Source organism: Bombina bombina, chromosome 4 (assembly GCF_027579735.1).
Source record: "Bombina bombina isolate aBomBom1 chromosome 4, aBomBom1.pri, whole genome shotgun sequence".
Taxonomy (NCBI): domain Eukaryota; kingdom Metazoa; phylum Chordata; class Amphibia; order Anura; family Bombinatoridae; genus Bombina; species Bombina bombina.
Genome location: NC_069502.1, coordinates 482,682,737 through 482,708,586, shown reverse-complemented (window position 1 = coordinate 482,708,586; position 25,850 = coordinate 482,682,737). Strand labels below are relative to the sequence as shown.

The 25,850-nt window shown below is 37.9% G+C and overlaps 1 protein-coding gene across 1 annotated transcript in view; it reads left to right on the top strand.

Moving 5' to 3' along the window:
* The window catches only part of CILK1 (ciliogenesis associated kinase 1), a 249,510-nt gene that overhangs the window by 61,404 nt on the left and 162,256 nt on the right, over positions 1 to 25,850 (top strand). Inside the window, exon 6 of the mRNA XM_053710380.1 lies at positions 3,947 to 4,079. Within this exon, the coding sequence (XP_053566355.1) occupies positions 3,947 to 4,079 (133 nt within the window). The remainder of the gene's footprint in view (positions 1 to 3,946; positions 4,080 to 25,850) is intronic.

Genomic DNA, 25,850 nt, shown 5'->3' with positions numbered 1-25,850 from the left:
TTTTGTTCAGCAAGGGAATTATATGTCCACAATAGATTTACAGGATGCATATCTGCATATTCCGATTCATCCAGATCATTATCAGTTCCTGAGATTCTCTTTTCTGGACAAGCATTACCAGTTTGTGGCTCTGCCGTTTGGCCTAGCTACAGCTCCAAGAATTTTTACAAAGGTTCTCGGTGCCCTTCTATCTGTAATCAGAGAACAGGGTATTGTGGTATTTCCTTATTTGGACGATATCTTGGTACTTGCTCAGTCTTTACATTTAGCAGAATCTCATACGAATCGACTTGTGTTGTTTCTTCAAGATCATGGTTGGAGGATCAATTTACCAAAAAGTTCATTGATTCCTCAGACAAGGGTAACCTTTCTGGGTTTCCAGATGGATTCAGTGTCCATGACTCTGTCTTTAACAGACAAGAGACGTCTAAAATTGATTGCAGCTTGTCGAAACCTTCAGTCACAATCATTCCCTTCGGTAGCCTTATTCATGGAAATTCTAGGTCTTATGACTGCTGCATCGGACGCAATCCCCTTTGCTCGTTTTCACATGCGACCTCTTCAGCTCTGTATGCTGAATCAATGGTGCAAGGATTACACAAAGATATCTCAATTAATATCTTTAAAACCAATTGTTCGACACTCTCTAACATGGTGGACAGATCACCATCGTTTAATTCAGGGGGCTTCTTTTGTGCTTCCGACCTGGACTGTAATTTCAACAGATGCAAGTCTCACAGGTTGGGGAGCTGTGTGGGGATCTCTGACGGCACAAGGAGTTTGGGAATCTCAGGAGGTGAGATTACCGATCAATATTTTGGAACTCCGTGCAATTTTCAGAGCTCTTCAGTTTTGGCCTCTTCTGAAGAGAGAATCGTTCATTTGTTTTCAGACAGACAATGTCACAACTGTGGCATACATCAATCATCAAGGAGGGACTCACAGTCCTCTGGCTATGAAAGAAGTATCTCGAATTTTGGTTTGGGCGGAATCCAGCTCCTGTCTAATCTCTGCGGTTCATATCCCAGGTATAGACAATTGGGAAGCGGATTATCTCAGTCGCCAAACGTTACATCCGGGCGAATGGTCTCTTCACCCAGAGGTATTTCTTCAGATTGTTCAAATGTGGGAACTTCCAGAAATAGATCTGATGGCGTCCCATCTAAACAAGAAACTTCCCAGGTATCTGTCCAGATCCCGGGATCCTCAGGCGGAGGCAGTGGATGCATTATCACTTCCTTGGAAGTATCATCCTGCCTATATCTTTCCGCCTCTAGTTCTTCTTCCAAGAGTAATCTCCAAGATTCTGAAGGAATGCTCGTTTGTTCTGCTGGTAGCTCCGGCATGGCCTCACAGGTTTTGGTATGCGGATCTTGTCCAGATGGCCTCTTGCCAACCGTGGACTCTTCCGTTAAGACCAGACCTTCTGTCACAAGGTCCTTTTTTCCATCAGGATCTGAAATCCTTAAATTTAAAGGTATGGAGATTGAACGCTTGATTCTTGGTCAAAGAGGTTTCTCTGACTCTGTGATTAATACTATGTTACAGGCTCGTAAATCTGTATCTAGAGAGATATATTATAGAGTCTGGAAGACTTACATTTCTTGGTGTCTTTCTCATCATTTTTCCTGGCATTCTTTTAGAATTCCGAGAATTTTACAGTTTCTTCAGGATGGTTTAGATAAAGGTTTGTCTGCAAGTTCCTTGAAAGGACAAATCTCTGCTCTTTCTGTTCTTTTTCACAGAAAGATTGCTATTCTTCCTGATATTCATTGTTTTGTACAAGCTTTGGTTCGTATAAACCCTTCATTAAGTCAATTTCTCCTCCTTGGAGTTTGAATTTGGTTCTGGGAGCTCTTCAAGCTCCTCCGTTTGAACCTATGCATTCATTGGACATTAAATTTCTTTCTTGGAAAGTTTTGTTCCTTTTGGCCATCTCTTCTGCCAGAAGAGTTTCTGAATTATCTGCTCTTTCTTGTGAGTCTCCTTTTCTGATTTTTCATCAGGATAAGGCAGTGTTGCGAACTTCTTTTCAATTTTTACCTAAAGTTGTGAATTCCAACAACATTAGTAGAGAAATTGTGGTTCCTTCATTATGTCCTAATCCTAAGAATTCTAAGGAGAAATCGTTGCATTCTTTGGATGTTGTTAGAGCTTTGAAATATTATGTTGAAGCTACTAAATCTTTCCGAAAGACTTCTAGTCTATTTGTTATCTTTTCCGGTTCTAGAAAAGGCCAGAAAGCTTCTGCCATTTCTTTGGCATCTTGGTTGAAATCTTTAATTCATCTTGCCTATGTTGAGTCGGGTAAAACTCCGCCTCAGAGAATTACAGCTCATTCTACTAGGTCAGTTTCTACTTCCTGGGCGTTTAGGAATGAAGCTTCGGTTGATCAGATTTGCAAAGCAGCAACTTGGTCCTCTTTGCATACTTTTACTAAATTCTACCATTTTGATGTATTTTCTTCTTCTGAAGCAGTTTTTGGTAGAAAAGTACTTCAGGCAGCGGTTTCAGTTTGAATCTTCTGCTTATATTTTTCATTAAACTTTATTTTGGGTGTGGATTATTTTCAGCAGGAATTGGCTGTCTTTATTTTATCCCTCCCTCTCTAGTGACTCTTGTGTGGAAAGATCCACATCTTGGGTAGTCATTATCCCATATGTCACTAGCTCATGGACTCTTGCTAATTACATGAAAGAAAACATAATTTATGTAAGAACTTACCTGATAAATTAATTTCTTTCATATTAGCAAGAGTCCATGAGGCCCGCCCTTTTTTGTGGTGGTTATGATTTTGTATAAAGCACAATTATTCCAATTCCTTATTTTATATGCTTTCGCACTTTTTTATCACCCCACTTCTTGGCTATTCGTTAAACTGAATTGTGGGTGTGGTGAGGGGTGTATTTATAGGCATTTTGAGGTTTGGGAAACTTTGCCCCTCCTGGTAGGAATGTATATCCCATATGTCACTAGCTCATGGACTCTTGCTAATATGAAAGAAATGAATTTATCAGGTAAGTTCTTACATAAATTATGTTTTTAAAGAGTAATTGTAAAATTCCTACATAGAAAATAAAAATGGTGGTCTTTGATTATGACCAATTAGAACTAACTGTAAATGAGGTTGTGCACTGCTCTACGCAATAACTGTGTATTATGTTGTTCTGATAGGCAATTTGGAGCTTATTTAATGACAAAATTTGACTATTTTCAGTCCCAGAATCTCCAATTTATCCAAATTTCCACTAAAGCCTTATACTTGTCCAACTTAAAGTCACATAAGAACAGCTTTATATGACGTCTGCTAAAGTTTTCTGTTTTTTTCTTTTTATATTTAATGTCTATCCATTGTTATACCTTTTTTTGATAACATGCCAGGCATTTATATGGGTTATGAAGAGAGAAAGAATATCAAAAATATTTGTAACAATTGAAACTTAAAAAAAATGCCTGGATTTATCTACCTAGATTCCACCATTATCAAACGTAAATAAGCGTTTTTGTTTAAATGTATCTTTGTGCCTTCTCAAGTAATCTCTCACATACACTCATTTACCTGGTTTCATAGCAAAATAAAATGACATATCGGTGGATACAGTTTAACACGTACCTTTTTATGTTTTTGCTGTTTCTCATTTATCCTCTAATCTTTCTCTCCTGCCCCCCCCGCCAGTCTTTTATTTCCCTTTCACATCTTTCTCAATTTACTTCTCATGCCCCCATAATATCTCACTCTAGTATTAGCCTAAATTTGGAATTTTCATACTAGAACATAGTTTTTTTTGTTTGTTTTTTATGGGATGGATACTGTTGAGCCCGTATGTTTGTTTTTTGTTGTGCAAAAAAAATCAGATTATTGTACAGCACAAAGGGGAAAAATATCTTTTGATTTGCTATTGTTCCCATTATGGCCTTTGTTATTTCCATTCTCGTTGCCTTGCAGGGTTCTTTCACAGGGACTTAAAACCTGAAAACCTCCTTTGTATGGGTCCAGAACTTGTGAAAATAGCTGACTTTGGACTAGCTCGAGAAACTAGATCAAGACCGCCTTACACAGACTATGTTTCAACCAGATGGTAAATAATCTTAATAAGCCTGGTAGTATGGAATAACTACTAATGATTTCTCAACCAGGCACCTGTTATATAACTATATGACCAAAGTTTCAGAGCGTACTCGTATACATTGTGTGCTAAAGAGACATATTTCTGAGTAGAGAAGTGCAAATATTTGTAAGAACAGGGTTCAGTATTAGTAGCACAGTTAGAAGTGCATTGAACGTAGTCTGCTCACTTTCAGCAGGAGCACTTTCATCTTTAAAAGTACATAGCACTTTTTATAGTTTGACAGCACAAATGGAAAGGTACAAGTGCATTTTATTATATAAAGTACAGATCATAGTGCATATGAGGTCCCTGCTTAATGGGTTATTCTGTGTCAAATGTACAAATACAGGTTGCCTCATCTTTTGATTTTTCTGACAATTGGGTAGAGCTTTCTTGAGCAAAACCCCAATATTTTTTTTTCTTTCATGTAATTAGCAAGAGTCCATGAGCTAGTGACGTATGGGATATACATTCCTACCAGGAGGGGCACATTTTCCCAAACCTTAAAATGCCTATAAATACACCCCTCACCACACCCACAATTGAGTTTTTACAAACTTTGCCTCCCATGGAGGTGGTGAAGTAAGTTTGTGCTAGATTCTACGTTGATATGCTCTTCGCAGCAGGCTGGAGCCCGATTTTCCTCTCAGAGTGCAGTGAATGTCAGAGGGATGTGAAGAGAGTATTACCTATTTGAATTCAATGGTTTCCTTCTACGGGATCTATTTCATAGGTTCTCTGTTATCGGTCGTAGAGATTCATCTCTTACCTCCCTTTTCAGATCGACGATATACTCTTATATACCATTACCTCTACTGATTCTCGTTTCAGTACTGGTTTGGCTATCTACTATATGTAGATGAGTGTCTTAGGGTAAGTAAGTCTTATTTTATTATGACACTCTAAGCTATGGTTGGGCACTTTCTATGTAAAGTTCTAAATATATGTCTTTAAACTTATATTTGCCATGATTCAGGATAATCAGTATTCCTTTAAAATTCAGACTGTCAGTTTCATTATTTGGGATAATGCATTTTAATTCAATTTATTTTTCTTTACCTTGAAAATTTTCAATTGATCATTTTTCCCTGTGTGCTGTTAGGCTCGCGGGGGCAGAAAATGTTTCTTTTTATTGCGTCATTCTTGGCGCTGACTTTTTTGGCGCAAAAATTTCGTCATTTCCGGCGCCGTAGCTGACGCCGGAACTTGTATTCTGTTAATACGTAATTTTTGACGCATGTGTATTTAGACATTTTTTTTGCGCCAAAAAATGTGGGCGTCGGTTCTGGCGTCAGAGGATGTGGCGTCATACTTGGCGCCAAATATGTGGGCGTTGTATTTAGCGCCAATAATGTGGGCGTCATATTTGGCGCCAAAAAATGTGGGCGTATTTTTTGTTTCACTTTTTTTCCTCACATTATTTAAACCTCACTTTTTTATTGCTTCTGGTTTCTAGAAGCTTATTATTTTGCATTCTTGTCCCATTCCTGAAACTGTCATTTAAGGAATTTGATAATTTTGCTTTAAATATTGTTTTGTTCTATTACATATTGCAAGACTTCACTGTTCCTGTTTCAAAACAATCTAAGAGGATTCCTGTTGACTGAGTTCAGTCCTACCAAACCTAAGTTCATTTATTTTAAATGTTATGAATGTTTATCTTTAGCTATGGTTTGTAATAAGTTATCATGATAATCTTTTACATGCAGAATCCATTAGTATTTATGCTTTATATATTGCCATTCTTTTTACATCTTATGTACAAGAAATATTTAGAAGATTTATAAGAAATATTTTTCTTATTCTATTTTAAAGGCTTTGTCTGACATCGTGCCTTCTAAAAAAAAATTTTAGGTCTTTTTCAAACTTCTTTTTTAATTATTGAAGTTTCAAATGACCAACAACATACTGATTTATCCTTCTCTGATGATGTTTTTTCTCATTCAGAATTTTCTTCATCAGATATTGACACTAACAAATCTACTTTTTTATTTTATTTTTTTATTAAAGTACATTTGTTCTTTGTTGAAAAGGTGTTGATTATTTTGGATATTAAGGTAACTAGTTCTTTTTCAAGACTAGCTAACACTATTTCTGCTTATTTATTCTTCTGTGTTTTCAGAGGTTTTTTTCCAATTCCTCATACTAGGGAATGGAATGGGCTGAGAATTTTCTTTTATTCCTTCTTCAAAGGTTTTAAACTATATTCTTTGCCGGCAGTTATATTCAATTTGGAGGGTTCTCCAATTTATTGGGGCTATCTCTACTCCTACTAATTATGCTATTGTTTCTATAGCAAAATAGTATTTATTTTCCTTTAGATGGTTGTATCTTATTTATGGAAGATTATTTAGTTTCAGGTACTTTTCTTGGACCAGTGATTTATTTGGATGTTGCAATTGCTTCATTTTTTCTGTTTACTTTTAAGATCAAGTATCAGATTATGATTTATTTTAGCATTGTTAAAGGGACAAAATTTACTAGACTAGGTGCTGTTGCATTTGTCTTGTTGTTTTGCATTTATTGTTTATGCAAGTCCACTGTATTGACTGGTCCTTTAACTGGACTATCATGCTAATAATTTCATTTGTGTCTTCATTTTATTGAATATTTTCGCAAATGAGGTTTAATCTATGTCTTTAGCTGTTTTAGCTAGAAGAATTTTGTAATTTCTAAAAATCCATATTTATTTTGTTCTAAGATAATCAATTATTTGTTTTATAATTGGATTCAATTCTTTACTGTTACTCTGGGCTTCAAGATTGAGTTCTAAGACTAAAACTTTAAGCTTATACTAGTTTGGTTGTTCTTATTAAGGAACGAATTCCTGAATTCTTTCCCAAGTAACATGTTTTTAATTGGAAATTTTTCAGTTCGAAATCAGCTCCCTAAAATTGCGATGTATGTGCCGTATTCCAGCTTGGCTGGCAAGGGGCAGGTTAAGACTTTTTTTTAAATTTATTTGGTTCTATTCGGTCCAAATTTCTTTGATTTTATTCCAGTAAGGCTAACACTTTAAGTGTGTTTCGGTCCTATATATTTTGGGTACTGTTGAAGCATGGCTGATCACCCGTGGGGTTCAAGCGCTGCTCAGACCTGGAATCTTCTGGGGTATTTCTTCCAGTTCCATTTTTAGGAACTGGGTTTTGGAGTTTTATTCAAACTATTCTGCCTTTTTTTGGTCAGTGATAGCATTATTTGTTTTCATTAGATACAATAAATGCATATTTTCATTTTTCTGTTTTCATTCAGATTATTTTCTGAGGATGCGGAATCTCATATGATTCACTTTTGTTCTTCCAGGACATAGTTAGAGGATCTTTTTTTTCAAAAGCTCTTGATTCCTCACACAAGGGTCACCTTTTTTAGGTTTCCAGATAGTTTGTGTCACTGTCTTTGTCTCTATCAGACAAGGGACAATTTTATTGGGTTCCGTCTGTCGGTACCTTTAGTCTCTATTTCCTTCAGTTGCTATATATGCATAGAAGTTTTAGGTCTTATGGCCACAGCATTGGATTCAATTCCCTTTGCTCATTTTCAATAGAAAGAACCTTTCCTGTCTTTTATGCTGAATTATGGTGCAGGGATTCTAGGATTTCGCATTTTAAATCTTCGAATCCTAATATTTATCTCTCTTGATTTGGTGGTTAAGATCACCATCATTTAGTTCTACAGGTCTCTTCGTTTCTTTCAACCTGGACCATGATCTCTACAGATGTGAGTCTTTTTGGTTGGGAGGCTGTCTGAGGATCTCTGTCAGCACAAGGGGTTTGGAAATCTCAGGAGGCGAGATTACCGTTTGATATTTAGAACTCTGTGCTTTCTCAGAATTTTTCAGTTAGTTTCTTTTTGAAGAAGAGACGTTTATTGTTTTTCAGACAATATCACAACTATGCTGTATGTCAATCATCAGGGTAGGACTATCAGTCCTTAGGCTGTGACAGAAGTGTCTCGGATATTAGCTTAGGCTAAATCCAGCTCCTATCTAAATTCTGTGTTTTTTTTCCCAGGTATAGATATTTGGGAAGCGGATTATCTCTGTTAATCAAGCTTTACTTTCGGGAGAATGGTCTCTCTTACCCAGATATGTTTTTCAATTTTTCAGATGTGAGCATTTCTAGAAATAGATCTGTTGGCATCTCATCTGAATAAAGAACTTCCCAGGGGCCTATTCATGTCCGGGGATCTTCAGGCGGAAGTAGTGTATGCATTGACATTTCTTTGGAATTATCTTTTTGCCTATTTCTTTCCGCCTCTAGTTCTTCTTCTAAAGTGATTTCCAAAATTCTTATGGAGTATTTGTTTGTTATGCTGGTGGCTCCAGCATGGCCTCTCAGGTTTTGGTATGTGGATCTCATTCGGATGGCCAGTTGCCAACCTTGGACACTTCCGTTTAAACCAAACCTTCTTTCTCAAGGCCCATTTTTTCCATCAGGATCTCAAATCATTAAAATTTGAAGGGATGGAGATTGAACGCTTGGTTTTTAGTCATAGAGGTTTCTCTGACTCATTGATTAATACTATGTTTCAGGCTCATAAATCTTTCTCTAGAAAGATTTATTATTAAGTCTGGAAGACCTACTTTTCTTGGCATTCTTTTAAAATTCATAGAATTTTATTATTTTTTCAGGTTGGTTTGGATAAGGTTTTGTCTTCAGTTCTTTGTTAGGACAAATCTCTACTCTTTCTGTTCTTTTTTCACAGAAAGATTGCTAATCATCCTGATATTCATTGTTTTGTACAGGCTTTGGTCCGTATCAAGCCTGTCATTAATTCAATCTCTCCTCTTTGGAGTCCTCAATTTGGTGCTGAGGGCTTTACAGGCTCCTCCGTATGAAACTATGCATTTTCTGAACATTAAATTACTTTCTTGGAAAAGTATTGTTCCTTTTGGTTATTTCTTCTGCTAGAAGAGTTTTTAAGTTATCTGCTCTTTTTTTGTGAATATCCTTTTCTGATTTTTCATCAGGATAAGGCAGTGTTACTTCCTGATATTCATAATTTTGTTCAGGTTTTGATTCGTATCAAACCTGCCATTAAGCCAATTTCTCCTCCTTGGAGTCTTAATTGGGTTCTGAAAGTTTTTCAGGCTCTTCTATTTGAGTATATGCTTGCTCTGGACATTAATTACTTTCATGGAAAGTATTGTTCTTTTTGGACATCTCTTCAGCTAGAACAGTTTTTGAATTATCTGTTCTTTCTTGTGAATCTCTTTTCTGATTATTTTCATCAGGATAAGGTGGTTTTTGCTGTCCTCATTTCAATTCTTACCTAAAGTTGTAAATTCTAACAAACATTAGGGAGGAATTATTTTTTTCCTAAGACTTCTTTGGTGAGATTCTTACTTTCTTTGGATATGGTAAGAGTTTTTTTTAAATTCTATGTTGAAGCTATTCAGATTTCAGATAGACTTCTAGTCTATTTTTTATCTTTTCTGGTTTTAGGAAGGTCAAAAAGCTTCTGCCATTTTTTTGGCATCTTGCTGAACTTTTGATTCATCATGCTTATTTGGAGTCGGGTGGATTCCCGCCTCGGAGGATTACGGCTCATTCTACTAGGTAAGTTTCTACTTCCTGGGCATTTTAAGAATGAAGCTTCTGTTGATCAGCTTTGCAAAGCAATGACTTGGTAATCTTTGCATACTTTTACTTTGTTCTACCATTTTGATGTTTTCTCTTCTTTAAAAGCAGTTTTGGTAGAATGGTACTTCAGGCAGCTGTCTCAGTTTGATTCTTCTGCTTATAATTTCATTTTTTTTTTTCATTATAAAAATTGAAACTTTTTTGATTTGGGTAGTGGATTAATTTTTCAGCGGAATTGGCTGTCTTTATTTTATCCCTCCCTCTCTAGTGACTCTTGCGTGGAAGTTCCACATCTTGGGTATTTATTATCCCATACGTCACTAGCTCATGGACTCTTGCTAATTACATGAAAGAAAACATAATTTATGTAAGAACTTACCTGATAAATTCATTTCTTTCATATTAGCAAGAGTCCATGAGGCCCACCCCTTTTTTGTGGTGGTTATGATTTTCTTGTATAAAGCACAATTATTCCAATTCCTTATATTTTTTTTTATGCTTTCACTCCTTTCTTATCACCCCACTTCTTGGCTATTCGTTAAACTGAATTGTGGGTGTTGTGAGGGGTGTATTTATAGGCATTTTAAGGTTTGGGAAACTTTGCCCCTCCTGGTAGGAATGTATATCCCATACGTCACTAGCTCATGGACTCTTGCTAATATGAAAGAAATGAATTTATCAGGTAAGTTCTTACATAAATTATGTTATTTATTTTTTTAAATTCTCATGAGATTAAGGTTGCAAGAGAAGCATAAACCACCTTTTTCAGAGCATTTTTGTATCGCCCATAGTGTATTTTCTATAAGAACTATACAGCTCCACATGGTGTCTTTTTGAGAAAGCTCATTACTTGTTTTTTTAATGTTCTGTGATTTGTTGAGCCTGTGTAACACTCTATGGCTGTCTAAATAGGACTAAATGAACCTACATATTTAGGCCTTCAAAATTGAATGGAGGACTGCTAGTGATAACATCTTTTTTTTTTTTTCCTGGGGTACTCTCCCATGCATAGTATTTGTTGAAAAATAATCAGCTTGTCCTTTAGTGTTTAAAAAAACTACATTAAAATCATAATATTTTTTTTTTTTATGTTTAAATATTTTTTTATTGAGATTATAGCATCATATAACATCACATCCATTTACCACCCTTATCTCGAGCATTTTAAAGGTAAAGTCATTATACAGATAGCTGGAATGAGGTTAACAGTTTTACAATCAACCAGGTGGATTCAAAATTTGTTATCTCTAAGTAGCTTTTTAAGAAACCTATAACATATGAAATTCTAAACTTTTCTAACTATAACAAGATAAAAACAAGAAGATCCCAAGTTATATTCTAGAAGACTTCTCTGATTCGCCTTGTATCTAACTTGGGTTAGAGAAATTAAGGTTACTGTGAACCTGAGATGGAAAGGAAGAAAAAAGAAAGAGAAAGGAAAAAAAAAAGAGAAAAATTTGCTTTGATTGCCGAGAGTTGCCTCCCAGTGTGTCCTCCCTCACGGGTCAGCGGCTGCTGGTACCCTCCCCCAACCAACAAAGAGAAGGTTGAGTTCAGGTGTTAGGTCTATTATTTAGTGTCCAGTAAAACCAGATCTTCTCGAATTGTGTCTGTGTGTCCAGTACTTGTGATGCAGACTCATACATTCGGTATGTTAGAGAAATCCTGTTTAAAACCTCTTCCCAGGGGGGGGGCGAAACCTTCCAATATTTTGCAATACTTATTCTAGTGACTGTGCATATGATTTTGATGAACGTATTTATCTGTTTGTTAAATTTGGGTAGGGGTATGTGTAGCAATGCATGGGTTGGTGCTAGGCAGATAGTGTCCTCTAGGATCGAGCTGAGTAGGTCAGAAGTTTTGTTCCAGATGCCCTGTATTTCCCTACATTCCCACCACATATGGTAATAGGAACCTATTTCCCCACATCCCCTATAACAGTATTTGTTGTGACTAGCAGACATATGTGCTGTTTTAGTCGGGGTCAGGTACCATCTGAACATGGTCTTAATCGTATTTTCTCTCAAATCAGTACTCAGTAATCCCTTGCAGCAGAATGAAACACATCGTCCCACCCTCCCCTATCTTTGTAGATATTTAGATCTGATTCCCAATTAATGAATAATTTAAACTTATGTGGATTACCAACTGATTGTATTTGTATGTATAATTTGGATATGGCCCCTTTAGGTCTGTGCGATGATTTGAGTAGGCTCTCTAACGAAGTAGTGGTGACTGGCTGGTTGTCTCTAATGTATTTGCAGATCACTGAGTTAACCTGTAGGTACTGGAACCATTGTAGCTTTATTGTATCGAGTTGTGTCTAAATCTGATTAAATGTTTTGGGTTTTCTACCGTCCATCCAGTCTGCTACTCTGTACAGTCCTTTATTGGACCATTTATCAATTGTAACATGTAAGTCTATTGGGGTTAAGGATCTTATAGGACGTACTAATGTTTGTTTGGGTAGCAGATTCTGTCGTTTAGTCAGGAAGGACCACATCTGAGATGTATACAATGTGACCTGTAAGCCAGGTTTGTTTGAAATCTCTTTTGAGGTATAGTCCTTCCATAAGATATTGTCTGAGTATAAAGAATCCCTTAGCTTGGCTTCCAGGTCAGTCCAAATGATATCCCCAGATCTGTTTCCTATTAGAGCTGTCTGAGCTAACCTCGCTGCTCTATAATAATCTATAATGTTGGGCGCACCCACTCCACCCAATTGTCTGTGTCTCAGAATGAGTGTGGATACTATCCGTGCCGTTTTGTTTCCTCTAATAAATGCTATTATGTCTTTTTGTAATGTCTTTAGGTCTTTTAGTGGGGTTTGGATGTGGAGTCCTAAAAAGATATAATATCTGGGGTAAAATGGTCATCTTGACAGACGCCAGTCTGCCTAACCACGAGAAGTTATATGTTTTCCATTTAAGTAGTTTCTTTCTTATCTCTTTATAGAGGGGTTCATAATTATATTTGTATAGTTGATTAATATTAGGTGTTAAATGTATTCCCAAGTATTTGAGCGAGTGATTAGCCCATCTAATTTGAAAGTTAATTTCAATGTTTTTTTTGGTATGTTGTGGTAGTCCTAGAGATATTGCTTCGCATTTATCTAAATTAATTTTGTATCCTGAAATTTGAGAGAACTGGTCTAGAAGAGTGTATAATTTGTTAGTGAAGTGAGGGGCTTGGACAAAGTTAAAAGAATATCATCTGCAAAAAGTGTTGATTTGTATTCTTGATTTTTAATTTTAACTCCTGAAATATCTGGGTCTAATCTGATTCTTGCTGCCAGAGGTTCTATGCAAATCGCGAATAAAAGAGGGGATAGTGGGCACCCCTGCCTCGTGCCATTGAGTATTGGGAAGATCTTAGATTTGTAACCTGAAATTGACACTTGGGCTGTTGGATTGGAATAGATAGCCTTTATAGCCGTAACAAAGGCCCCTCTGAATCCCATCTGATGTAATACCGCCGACATATATCTCCAGTCCACTCTATCGAATGCCTTCTCCGCATCCAGGGAGAGGAGCAGAGAAGGCATCCCAGTATCTCCCACATAATCTATGATGTTTAAAAGTCGTCGCACATTGTCTGGTGCTTCTCTGTTACAAAGCCCACCTGATCAGGGTGAATTAATTTTGGCAGAATATGTAATCTATTAGCTTAAATTTTCGTGACGATTTTCATATCTTGATTGATAAGCGAAATGGGGCGATAATTCGCGCATAAGTTATGATTTTTGCCGGGTTTGGGAATTACAATTATTTTGGCTTGCAGCATATCTTCTGGGATAGTGTGCCCCTCTAGAATTAAATTACACAGATCTGTGAGGTGTGGAGCTAGTATTTCTTTGAATGATTTATAGTATTCTCCTGCAAATCCATCGGTCCCTGCTGCCTTTCCTGTCTTGAGGTCTTTAATGCACAAGTAGTAAGAAGTGAATACAGCGCCAACAAGAGGCCAAGGGATAAATATACTCACAGAGAGATAAAAGAAGATTATTTAATGAACCATGTTAAAAAGCATCAGTAATAAAAGACTATATATAAAAAATGTAAAAAGCACATATAAATAAAATTACAAATACAGGAATATCTTACAGAAGCGGCTCAAAGGGCCAAAGCTGATAATTACAATAAAAACAGAGGTAATAACAGGTGATCAGTGTGAGTGGTACACCAGAATAAGAGTGTATACTGATAAAACAGAATTAGCCTAAGTACAACTGTAGCAAGTGCATCAAGCAAAAAACTAATAAACAATAATACAAACAATAGTGTTCAAAATTAGTGTTACAAAAATAGTGTTCCAAAAAATAGAAAAATGCACTGCAGTGCAAAAAAAGGGGGTAGCAAAATAATTGTATAGATACAATCAAATAGTGAGTGAGTGCAAATGGATATAAAAATGCTAGCTACTTAATCCAGTGAGGTTAAGATATAATTGAATAAAATACACAATATGCAATAACATAAAAAATAAAAAATAATAAAATATAAAATATAATCCAAAAAAGTGTTCAAAAAGTTGATCAACAAATGTTAGTGAAGAACAAAAATAAGTCAATCAAAACTAAAAAATGGAAAAAATGGGTGATGAAAAGCAAGGTGAAAGTGAGGAAATTGATTCCTTCCAATGTTAGTTACTTTAACAGATCCAAATTCCTGAGTGTGGTTGCTGAAGTAGCTGAATGGATCCTAGCACCTGTCAGCTGCTCCTATGGTATCCTAAAAAGTGTCCCTGTAAAAAAAAAGAAATTCACAACATAGTGTATCCAATATGAGAATGAAGTAAAGATTAAAGTAATGCTTACCAATATGTCAACGCGTTTCTGCCCTCAAAAAAGGGCCTTTCTCAAGACTAGAATATTGGTAATGGCAGCTGGCCTTATATACAGTTTAGAAGTAGCCTATATGGTAGTTTAATTGATTAATTGTATTGTTTGGGCGCCAAATCCCTCCACTTCCTGTGGAGGGATTTGGCGCCCAAACAATACAATTAATCAATTAAACTACCATATAGGCTACTTCTAAACTGTATATAAGGCCAGCTGCCATTACCAATATTCTAGTCTTGAGAAAGGCCCTTTTTTGAGGGCAGAAACGCGTTGACATATTGGTAAGCATTACTTTAATCTTTACTTCATTCTCATATTGGATACACTATGTTGTGAATTTCTTTTTTTTTACAGGGACACTTTTTAGGATACCATAGGAGCAGCTGACAGGTGCTAGGATCCATTCAGCTACTTCAGCAACCACACTCAGGAATTTGGATCTGTTAAAGTAACTAACATTGGAAGGAATCAATTTCCTCACTTTCACCTTGCTTTTCATCACCCATTTTTTAGTTTTGATTGACTTATTTTTGTTCTTCACTAACATTTGTTGATCAACTTTTTGAACACTTTTTTGGATTATATTTTATATTTTATTATTTTTTATTTTTTATGTTATTGCATATTGTGTATTTTATTCAATTATATCTTAACCTCACTGGATTAAGTAGCTAGCATTTTTATATCCATTTGCACTCACTCACTATTTGATTGTATCTATACAATTATTTTGCTACCCCCTTTTTTTGCACTGCAGTGCATTTTTCTATTTTTTGGAACACTATTTTTGTAACACTAATTTTGAACACTATTGTTTGTATTATTGTTTATTAGTTTTTTGCTTGATGCACTTGCTACAGTTGTACTTAAGCTAATTCTGTTTTATCAGTATACACTCTTATTCTGGTGTACCACTCACACTGATCACCTGTTATTACCTCTGTTTTTATTGTAATTATCAGCTTTGGCCCTTTGAGCCGCTTCTGTAAGATATTCCTGTATTTGTAATTTTATTTATATGTGCTTTTTACATTTTTTATATATAGTCTTTTATTACTGATGCTTTTTAACATGGTTCATTAAATAATCTTCTTTTATCTCTCTGTGAGTATATTTATCCCTTGGCCTCTTGTTGGCGCTGTATTCACTTCTTACTACTTGTGCATATTTTTTGGAGGTTGGTTAGGATCTCTGTTTGGATACAGCTTGGGGATTACCTTAGCGCTTGTACACACACCCTTTTTCACTATTGAGGTCTTTAATGACCTTCAGGACCTCTACTCTAGAAACTGGTGCGTTTAGTTTGTCTAGGTCTTCTGTTGTAATTGTGTGTAAATTTGCTTCTTATAGAAACTGCAATGTTTGGGATTCTGTGGTGTTTGTGTAATTGACCTTATTACCGTTGTATAACTGCCCATAAAAGTCCGCAAATGTATCCGCGATAAGTTGGGGGTTTGAAACTAAAGTGCCATTCGTTGTTAATATAGAAGGAATAATAGACGCTTTGCATCTATCTCTGAGTTTGTTCGCCAAAAATTTGTCTGGCTTATCTTTATAGATGTAGTATTGTGTATTTAGTTTCTGTATAGCCCTGATAGAATGGGTATTTAGGATGTTGGCTAAAGCGTCTCTTTTAGCTGTCAGAGTAGTTAAAATGTCTTTTCTTTGGGTAGTCTTATGGAGTTTCTCTAGATCAGAGATTTCTGTGTGAAGTTGTGAAATTTGAGCTCTATATTGCTTGTTACTGGTGGATTTGTCCTGGATGAATAATCCTCGCATATATGTTTTGTGTGCCGCCCAGGGGGACAGAGGATTTAGTGTAGTTCCTTTATTGAGTTCCCAATAATCAGTCTGTGACTTGATGTATTTATCTCTATGTGTGGGATTTTTTAAACGTGTCGGATCATAAGTCCAGGATCTTGCTCTATGTGTATCTATGAATCCCTCAAGATATAAGGACAAGATAGAGTGGTCTGACCACGCACATGGCTGGATTTTGGAGGTTTGTAAAAGTGGTTGTAGGACTTGGCTAATATACAGGGAGTGCAGAATTATTAGGCAAGTTGTATTTTGAGGATTAATTTTATTATTGAACAACAACCATGTTCTCAATGAACCCAAAAAACTCATTAATATCAAAGCTGAATAGTTTTGGAAGTAGTTTTTAGTTTGTTTTTAGTTTTAGCTATTTTAGGGGGATATCTGTGTGTGCAGGTGACTATTACTGTGCATAATTATTAGGCAACTTAACAAAAAACAAATATATACCCATTTCAATTATTTATTTTTACCAGTGAAACCAATATAACATCTCAACATTCACAAATATACATTTCTGACATTCAGAAACAAAACAAAAACAAATCGGTGACCAATATAGCCACCTTTCTTTGCAAGGACACTCAAAAGCCTGCCATCCATGGATTCTGTCAGTGTTTTGATCTGTTCACCATCAACATTGCGTGCAGCAGCAACCACAGCCTCCCAGACACTGTTCAGAGAGGTGTACTGTTTTCCCTCCTTGTAAATCTCACATTTGATGATGGACCACAGGTTCTCAATGGGGTTCAGATCAGGTGAACAAGGAGGCCATGTCATTAGATTTTCTTCTTTTATACCCTTTCTTGCCAGCCACGCTGTGGATTACTTGGACGCGTGTGATGGAGCATTGTCCTGCATGAAAATCATGTTTTTCTTGAAGGATGCAGACTTCTTCCTGTACCACTGCTTGAAGAAGGTGTCTTCCAGAAACTGGCAGTAGGACTGGGAGTTGAGCTTGACTCCATCCTCAACCCGAAAAGGCCCCACAAGCTCATCTTTGATGATACCAGCCCAAACCAGTACTCCACCTCCACCTTGCTGGCGTCTGAGTCGGACTGGAGCTCTCTGCCCTTTACCAATCCAGCCACGGGCCCATCCATCTGGCCCATCAAGACTCACTCTCATTTCATCAGTCCATAAAACCTTAGAAAAATCAGTCTTGAGATATTTCTTGGCCCAGTCTTGACGTTTCAGCTTGTGTGTCTTGTTCAGTGGTGGTCGTCTTTCAGCCTTTCTTACCTTGGCCATGTCTCTGAGTATTGCACACCTTGTGCTTTTGGGCACTCCAGTGATGTTGCAGCTCTGAAATATGGCCAAACTGGTGGCAAGTGGCATCTTGGCAGCTGCACGCTTGACTTTTCTCAGTTCATGGGCAGTTATTTTGCGCCTTGGTTTTTCCACACGCTTCTTGCGACCCTGTTGACTATTTTGAATGAAACGCTTGATTGTTCGATGATCACGCTTCAGAAGCTTTGCAATTTTAAGAGTGCTGCATCCCTCTGCAAGATATCTCACTATTTTTGACTTTTCTGAGCCTGTCAAGTCCTTCTTTTGACCCATTTTGCCAAAGGAAAGGAAGTTGCCTAATAATTATGCACACCTGATATAGGGTGTTGATGTCATTAGACCACACCCCTTCTCATTACAGAGATGCACATCACCTAATATGCTTAATTGGTAGTAGGCTTTCGAGCCTATACAGCTTGGAGTAAGACAACATGCATAAAGAGGATGATGTGGTCAAAATACTCATTTGCCTAATAATTCTGCACTCCCTGTAGATGTAGTCCAATCTTGTATATTGTTTATGGGCTGCCGAATAAAAGGTAGTGTCTGTAGTGTTACCATATAGTGTAAACCAAGAGTCAAATAGGGCATGTGGTGTTAGATGTTCCTGAATGGAGTTTACTATTTATTTTGTTGTGTCTAATTTGTTTAGCTGTGAGTTTTGGTTTGGATTCTTTAAATTTGGTCATAGTGATATTAAAATCACCTGCTAATATAATTTTATATTGGGACCAGTTGGTAAGTAAACTAGAAATTTGGGTAAAAAACGAGTGTTGGGGGGCGGAGCCAGCAGCAAGCGCAGCAAGACGCATATCAAAGAGGCTCCTGACTTTATTTTATATTATACCACAGTTTTCCGATTTTTCCCCTAAAATACTACCAGCTGATGATCAAATTATTATTGTGAACAGTAGGGGCTCCTATTATTTGCCTGATTGGAGCTAGTAAGGTGGCTATCTTTGATTATTACGCCTGGGGAAGCAGCGGACCGCCATTTCTGTTTATTATGGAAGAAAACATCTGCGCCACAGTATGGTCTCTATTTGCGGAGTATGAGCAGCGGATCCTTGAGAGGTTCGATGGCTTGCTGACCAGGATTGAGGCCGGATTCATAAAGGAGCGGCCTGCGCTGGTCGATGGAGAGATTGAGACTGATGCTAGCGTGAACCTCGGTGTAGTGCAATCACAAGAAGGAGACTTCCACGCCACACCCGGTCTCCCTGAGAAGCATCATCTACGGAACGGAGATACGGGAGGTCCCGGAACACCTTACAGCTCATGGGCCCGGCTGGTCAGCGGGGTATTGACCCCTGTTAACAACACTGGTATGGTTAACTCAATTATGGTCACCGCCTCCTACAAGATGATCCTGCAATTTGCAGGCATTCGGCTCCTTGCTGCCAGCACAAGAACCGGAGTTGGGTGATGACTTTAATGTAGTAATGGTTTACGGATGCCCCGGTTTACAAATCTATCTTGCCCACCTCACATGCCCCTACTAACTAACCTTATAGCAGCTGACATTGAAGGATCTACACCCATGCAGACTAAACTCTGATAATGTGTGTTCTTGGGAACCGAAACTTCTTTATATTTCTACAGCGTGCAGATCTCAAAGGGAACTTTCTACTTGTTCAGCTACTTAAGCATGTTTACTAATTTTATGATTTTCCCTCATAACTTATAGTTCCCTGTTATTTTGTTTTGCGCCATGTTAAGACTTTTATGAGACCCATTTCACGGTGGCAAGATGCTGAATGGCTCTGCAGCTATCTGTCTAAGTTATAAATCTTGCTTTTTGTACTTTTATTTCCTTTTGGGACTCAGTCACTGGGAATATATTTGCTCAGCAGTATAGAAAACCTGATTTTTATTTACGTGATGCTATTATGTATATTTCCTGAAGTTTGAATGCTACTCAATCAGCTGGTTTGCGTATTGGCCTCTGCCTCATACATCAGTTAGCCTTATTTAGCACCTACCTTCGAATATAGCTTTAGCTAGAGTTTAGTTGCCATATTGTTACTCTATATTTACTAGTGCTACCAAAATATAATAGTTATGGTATAAACCTTTATATAGTATTGCAGCAACCAATCAAATAGGTACAGATGTTGACATAGACTTTAGGGTATATAGTTTATCTACGCTTATATGTTCATACTCTGCCATCTTTAACCTAGGTGACTGTTTACTGAACAGGTCAGAAATTGAGAGGGAATATAGCACTAGTCTAATCTCCACCCCCCCCCTTTTTTTTTTAATGCGGTAAAGGGCGAGTAATCTCTCCTCTGCATTACTCTTTGGCAGAGTTTTTGTAGTCTTTGCCCAGCCTGGAGAGCCCGGATTAAAGCTTTTTCTAGTATCTACATTAAAAGACTCCTCAGGCCCTAAATTTATAGAATTGTGATGGTGTGTTATTCCATAGTGAACTGTAACCTTTGTGTTTTACTTTCTTGTTATACAATAATTGTTTTCATATATGTTTGTTAGTATACATAAAGTGCCCTGTTTCCTACCGCAAAGATCTTGGTCCCCTGGTTGGATCTGTAACCTATCAAGGACACTGTGAAACTGTAAAAAACAAAATGAGGTGCTTATGATTGTACATTCGTATCAGTCTGCTTTGTAAAGATCACTAATCAGTCTTTCATTCTGTTGTTAGTTCGCTTGATGCTGTAATAGATTGTTGATTGTCTGATATGTATATTTTTGGATTCTGATTATCACCTCAATAAAAAATATTAAAAAAACAAAAAAAAAAAAAAAAAAAAAAACGAGTGTTGGTTGTCATTGGGAGCATAAACATTGCATAGAATGACATGGGATTCTCCAATGTGGCCCCTGACTATGAGGTATCTTCCCTCCCCATCCGCAATAATGGATTTGTGCTTAAATGGTAAATCGGCATGGATAAGGATGGAAACCCCTCTTTTCTTGGAGTTAGTCGTTGCATGGAAATGTTGTGTAAATTTTCTAGTCCAAAATTTCGGGATTATGTCTTTGATAAAGTGGGTTTCTTGAAGGAATAATATGTTGGCTCCTAAAAGACCATACTGGGACATGGCTGTACGTCTCTTAACATTAGTATTTAAACCTCTCACATTGTGAGATATTAGGTGAATTTTTGGTATCATCTAGTTCTTAAAATGTAAAATGTCTTCTGATGTGTTACATGTAAAAAAGTGTTTAATACATACGACCCTATGTAGATGGTAGGTTGAGACCTGGAGGCAATAGAAAGTTGTGCTGACCCGGAGGGAGTGACCTTCCTGGCATCCTTAGGAGAAGAGTTAAAGATTGTTAAAAAAAAAAATATATCAATGCAGCATAAACATGAAAAACAGAGTATAACATAACATGTGCTAAACTTAACTTGTAGGTATGCATACATTATTACCACAAACAAGTCGGGGTAAGGGGAAGGAGCTGGACCATGAAATGAGTTAATAAAAAATTAGCTAAAGTGTCAGCTTCTAGAGATTTCGACTGACTTAACTAAACATATTTTCTAACTAGGAAACAACATATTTGAGTTCTGTTCCCCTCCTTCGTTTTGTACAAAGGAGGACCTTGAAGTAGTTCTTACAAAAGGGTCAACTGGCCAAAGTTCCCCTGTCAGGGGCCTTGGTCAAACAGTACTTGGGAAGCTGGGATTCTCCCTGGAGAGCCCAGGTGACTTTATTGCGACTCTTCCGCAGCCCCCCGGTGAAAAAACAATGTAAAAAGGTCAGGTAGCTTTGAGATAGTGTCATTTTTTGGTTCTTTCGCGGGTTTACTTGTGTCCACTTTACTTAGTTAGAGGTGCTCGGCAATGTATGAGGGGTGCCCTCCAGTGGTATGTTCGGGATTTCTAGCCCTAGTAACTTGCAAGTAGGAGGAATGTCTTCTACATCGTGGATTGTAAAGGTTTTGTTATCCTTGAGGATGTGCAGGGCAAAGGGAAAGCCCCATCTGTATTTAACTTGGTTTTTGCGTAAGAGAGTTGTCATGGGGCGCAGGGAACTTCTTCTTTGGAGGGTTCTAATGCTGAGGTCCTGGAAGAATTGAATAATATTTCCCTGAAATTTATAGGTAGGTTTACTTCTGGAAGCTTGAAGGATTTTTTCTTTGTCTTGAAAAAATGAGAATTTTACTATAATGTCCCTAGGAGGTGCCTCCTCTTTGGGCTTTGCTCTTAGTGCCCTGTGGGCTCTTTGAATCGCAAACTCAGTTTCTTCTGGTTCTCCTGTAATATTTCGAAATAAATGTTTCAGGTATGTGTTCAGATCAGGATTAGTGATTGATTCTGGGACCCCCTTCAGTCTGATGTTACTTCTACGTGACCTATTTTCTAGGTCATCGACCTTGTCTTGCAATTCGTTGATGGTCTGGTTTTGTGACTGTAGTGTGTGAGAGGTATTTTCCATTTCCTCCGATATTGTATCTCTGTGCTCTTCCAAAGCTTCAAGTCTTCCTCCCAAGTCTGCTATATCTGCTCTAATATCTGTTAGGCTGGATGTGATTGCTGAGTGCATTGAGTCTATCTTTCCCCATAATTTTTCGAAATTTGCCGCAATGTCCTATTTGGAGACTAAGTCCTTGAGGTCTGCTTTTGTCACTGGGTGAGTCTCACTATGTGGAGAAGAATCTAATTCAGTATCTGAGTTTTCCTCCATCTCCTCTGTCACTGATTCTGCAAGTTTACTATGGCGTGAAGGTTTGAAGAAGGTGCTCACAGTGGAAGATTTATTTGTCTTGTCTCCTTTAGTAGATTTTTTGGCTGACATATTATTTGTTTATTGTCGGAGATAGAAATGTAGAGTGGAGGGTGAGCTGAAATTTACAGGAGTCTCTCCAATATGTTAGTTTAATCCTTTGAAATAGAGAAACCTTGCAGTGTATGAGAGAGTTGCCTCAGGCTAAAGGTAATGTTGTAATAACTTTTCAAGCTTTTAATTTCTAAATAGTAAGTGTCACTGGGTAGCCAAGGATAACGATTTTGTGTAAGTGTCTTGAGGTTGACACTAATAGATATGCTTCAATGAGAAAGTTGTTTGATGCCACGTGTGTGTAGCTTGCAGAGGTTATGTTGCAAAGATCAGGGCCTGCCGTGCACCTCTAATTGCTTAATTTATTAACAGACTCTTACATTCCTTATATGATTTTAATATGGGTATGTCTGATTGATCATTAAGTGCCTCACATCCTCCGTTTAGGGCCCAGTATATTTTGACATTATTATGGCATCTTTGGCCCAAATTTAAATTCTATTTTGCCCCCGAGCATGTACTGGCAAATACTGTCTTTGTAGCTAATAAAATGTGTGACCGAAAAGCTCAGGGATGTTGGGACAACTGATAACGGCAGGTTCCAGCACTCGGTCTCACAAGCTGCCGACCGCTAAGTGTTGTGCGGATCGGCATTTATCAGGCCCACGTGTGCAGGTAGTAATGGCTGCTTACCCATGTGATGCTGCTGAACCGGAACAGTCGATGCCGCTTATCTTATGGAGAATCTGTGCAATCGCCCCTTTGTTTATTCTATTGTGGTTCTAGTCGCTTCTCATTTGAGTGCTGTAGTCCGGTGCTGTGTCCTTCTTTTACATGTCACGCCATTAAAGCTGTGAGGATTAATTCCTTTTCGGCGCGAAACCGCCACTTGTGGAGTTGAAAATTTCCCCAACTGTTCAAACCGTCACTGTCTTCCTTTAAGTTGCGCTTCTGGTGTTCAGAGACTTCACCCAGTATATAACTGTCAGTTAGACTTATTTCTCCAACATAGGTGTGTCCGGTCCACGGCATCATCCTTACTTGTGGGATATTCTCTTCCCCAACAGGAAATGGCAAAGAGCCCAGCAAAGCTGGTCACATGATCCCTCCTAGGCTCCGCCTACCCCAGTCATTCTCTTTGCCGTTGCACAGGCAACATCTCCACGGAGATGGTTAAGAGTTTTTTGGTGTTTAAATGTAGTTTTTATTATTCAATCAAGAGTTTGTTATTTTAAAATAGTGCTGGTATGTACTATTTACTCTGAAACAGAAAAGAGATGAAGATTTCTGTTTGTAAGAGGAAGATGATTTTAGCAACCGTTACTAAAATCGATGGCTGTTTCCACACAGGACTGTTGAGATGAATTAACTTCAGTTGGGGGAAACAGTGGGCAGACTTTGCTGCTTGAGGTATGACACATTTCTAACAAGACTTGGTAATGCTGGAAGCTGTCATTTTCCCTATGGGAACCGGTAAGCCATTTTCTTAGTTTAGTATAAGAATAAAGGGCTTCACAAGGGCTTTAAAGACTGGTAGACATTTTTCTGGGCTAAAACGATTACTTTACAAGTATATTTAGTGGATTATAACTATAAATAGTTCTTTTAATCTTGGGGATGTATTAAAAAAACGGCAGGCACTGTATTGGACACCTTTTTCACTGGGGGCCTTTTCTAGTCATAGGCAGAGCCTCATTTTCGCGCCACTAATGCGCAGTTGTTTTTGGAAAGCGAGGCATGCAGATGCATGTGTGAGGAGCTAAGAACCACTGAAAAAGCTTATTGAAGGCGTCATTTGGTATCGTATTCCCCTCTGGGCTTGGTTGGGTCTCAGCAAAGCAGATACCAGGGACTGTATAGGGGTTAAATGTAAAAACGGCTCCGGTTCCGTTATTTTAAGAGTTAAAGCTTTCAAATTTGGTGTGCAATACTTTTAAGGCTTTAAGACACTGTGGTGGAATTTTGGTGAATTTTGAACAATTCCTTCATACTTTTTCACATATTCAGTAATAAAGTGTGTTCAGTTTAAAATTTAAAGTGACAGTAACGGTTTTATTTTAAAACGTTTTTTTGTGCTTTGTTATCAAGTTTATGCCTGTTAACATGTCTGAACCATCAGATAGACGATGTTCTGTATGTTTGAAAGCCAAGGTTCCTCCCCATTTAAATATATGTGATGAATGTGACATAGTGTCCAAACAAAGTAGGGACAATGATGCCACTGATAATGATGTTGCCCAAGATGATTCTTCAAGCGAGGGGAGTAAGCATGGTACTGCATCATCCCCTTCTGTGTCTACACCAGTCTTGCCCACACAAGAGGTCCCTAGTACATCTAGTGCGCCAATCCTTCTTACTATGCAACAATTAACGGCTGTAATGGATAATTCTATTAAAAACATTTTGTCCAAAATGCCCACTTATCAGAGAAAGCGCGATTGCTCTGTTTTAGATACTGAAGAGCATGAGGACGCTGATGATAATGGTTCTGACATACCCTCACACCAATCTGAAGGGGCCAGGAGGGAGGTTTTGTCTGAGGGAGAAATTTCAGATTCAGGAAAAATTTCTCAACAAGCTGAACCTGATGTTATTACTTTTAAATTTAAATTAGAACATCTCCGCGCTCTGCTTAAGGAGGTGTTATCTACTCTGGATGATTGTGACAATTTGGTCATTCCAGAGAAATTATGTAAGATGGACAAGTTCCTAGAGGTCCCGGTGCCCCCCGATGCTTTTCCTATACCCAAGCGGGTGGCGGACATTGTAAATAAGGAATGGGAAAGGCCCGGCATACCTTTTGTTCCTCCCCCTATATTTAAGAAATTATTTCCTATGGTCGACCCCAGAAAGGACTTATGGCAGACAGTCCCCAAGGTCGAGGGGGCGGTTTCTACTCTAAACAAACGCACTACTATCCCTATAGAAGATAAGAATTAGAGGGTTTGCTTAAAAAGATGTTTGTTCAGCAAGGTTACCTTCTACAACCAATTTCATGCATTGTTCCTGTCACTACAGCAGCGTGTTTCTGGTTCGAAGAACTAGAAAAGTCGCTCAATAACGAATCTTCGTATGAGGAGGTTATGGACAGAGTTCAAGCACTTAAATTGGCTAACTCTTTTATCTTAGACGCCACTTTGCAATTAGCTAGATTAGCGGCGAAAAATTCAGGTTTTGCTATTGTGGCGCGCAGAGCGCTTTGGCTAAAGTCTTGGTCAGCGGATGTGTCCTCCAAGAACAAATTGCTTAACATCCCTTTCAAGGGTAAAACGCTGTTTGGCCCTGACTTGAAAGAGATTATTTCAGACATCACTGGGGGAAAGGGCTACGCCCTTCCTCACGATAGGTCTTTTAAGGCTAAAAATAAGCCAAATTTTCGTCCCTTTCGCAGAAACGGACCAGCCTCAAATTCTACACCCTCTAAGCAAGAGGGTAATAGTTCTCAAACCAAACCAGCCTG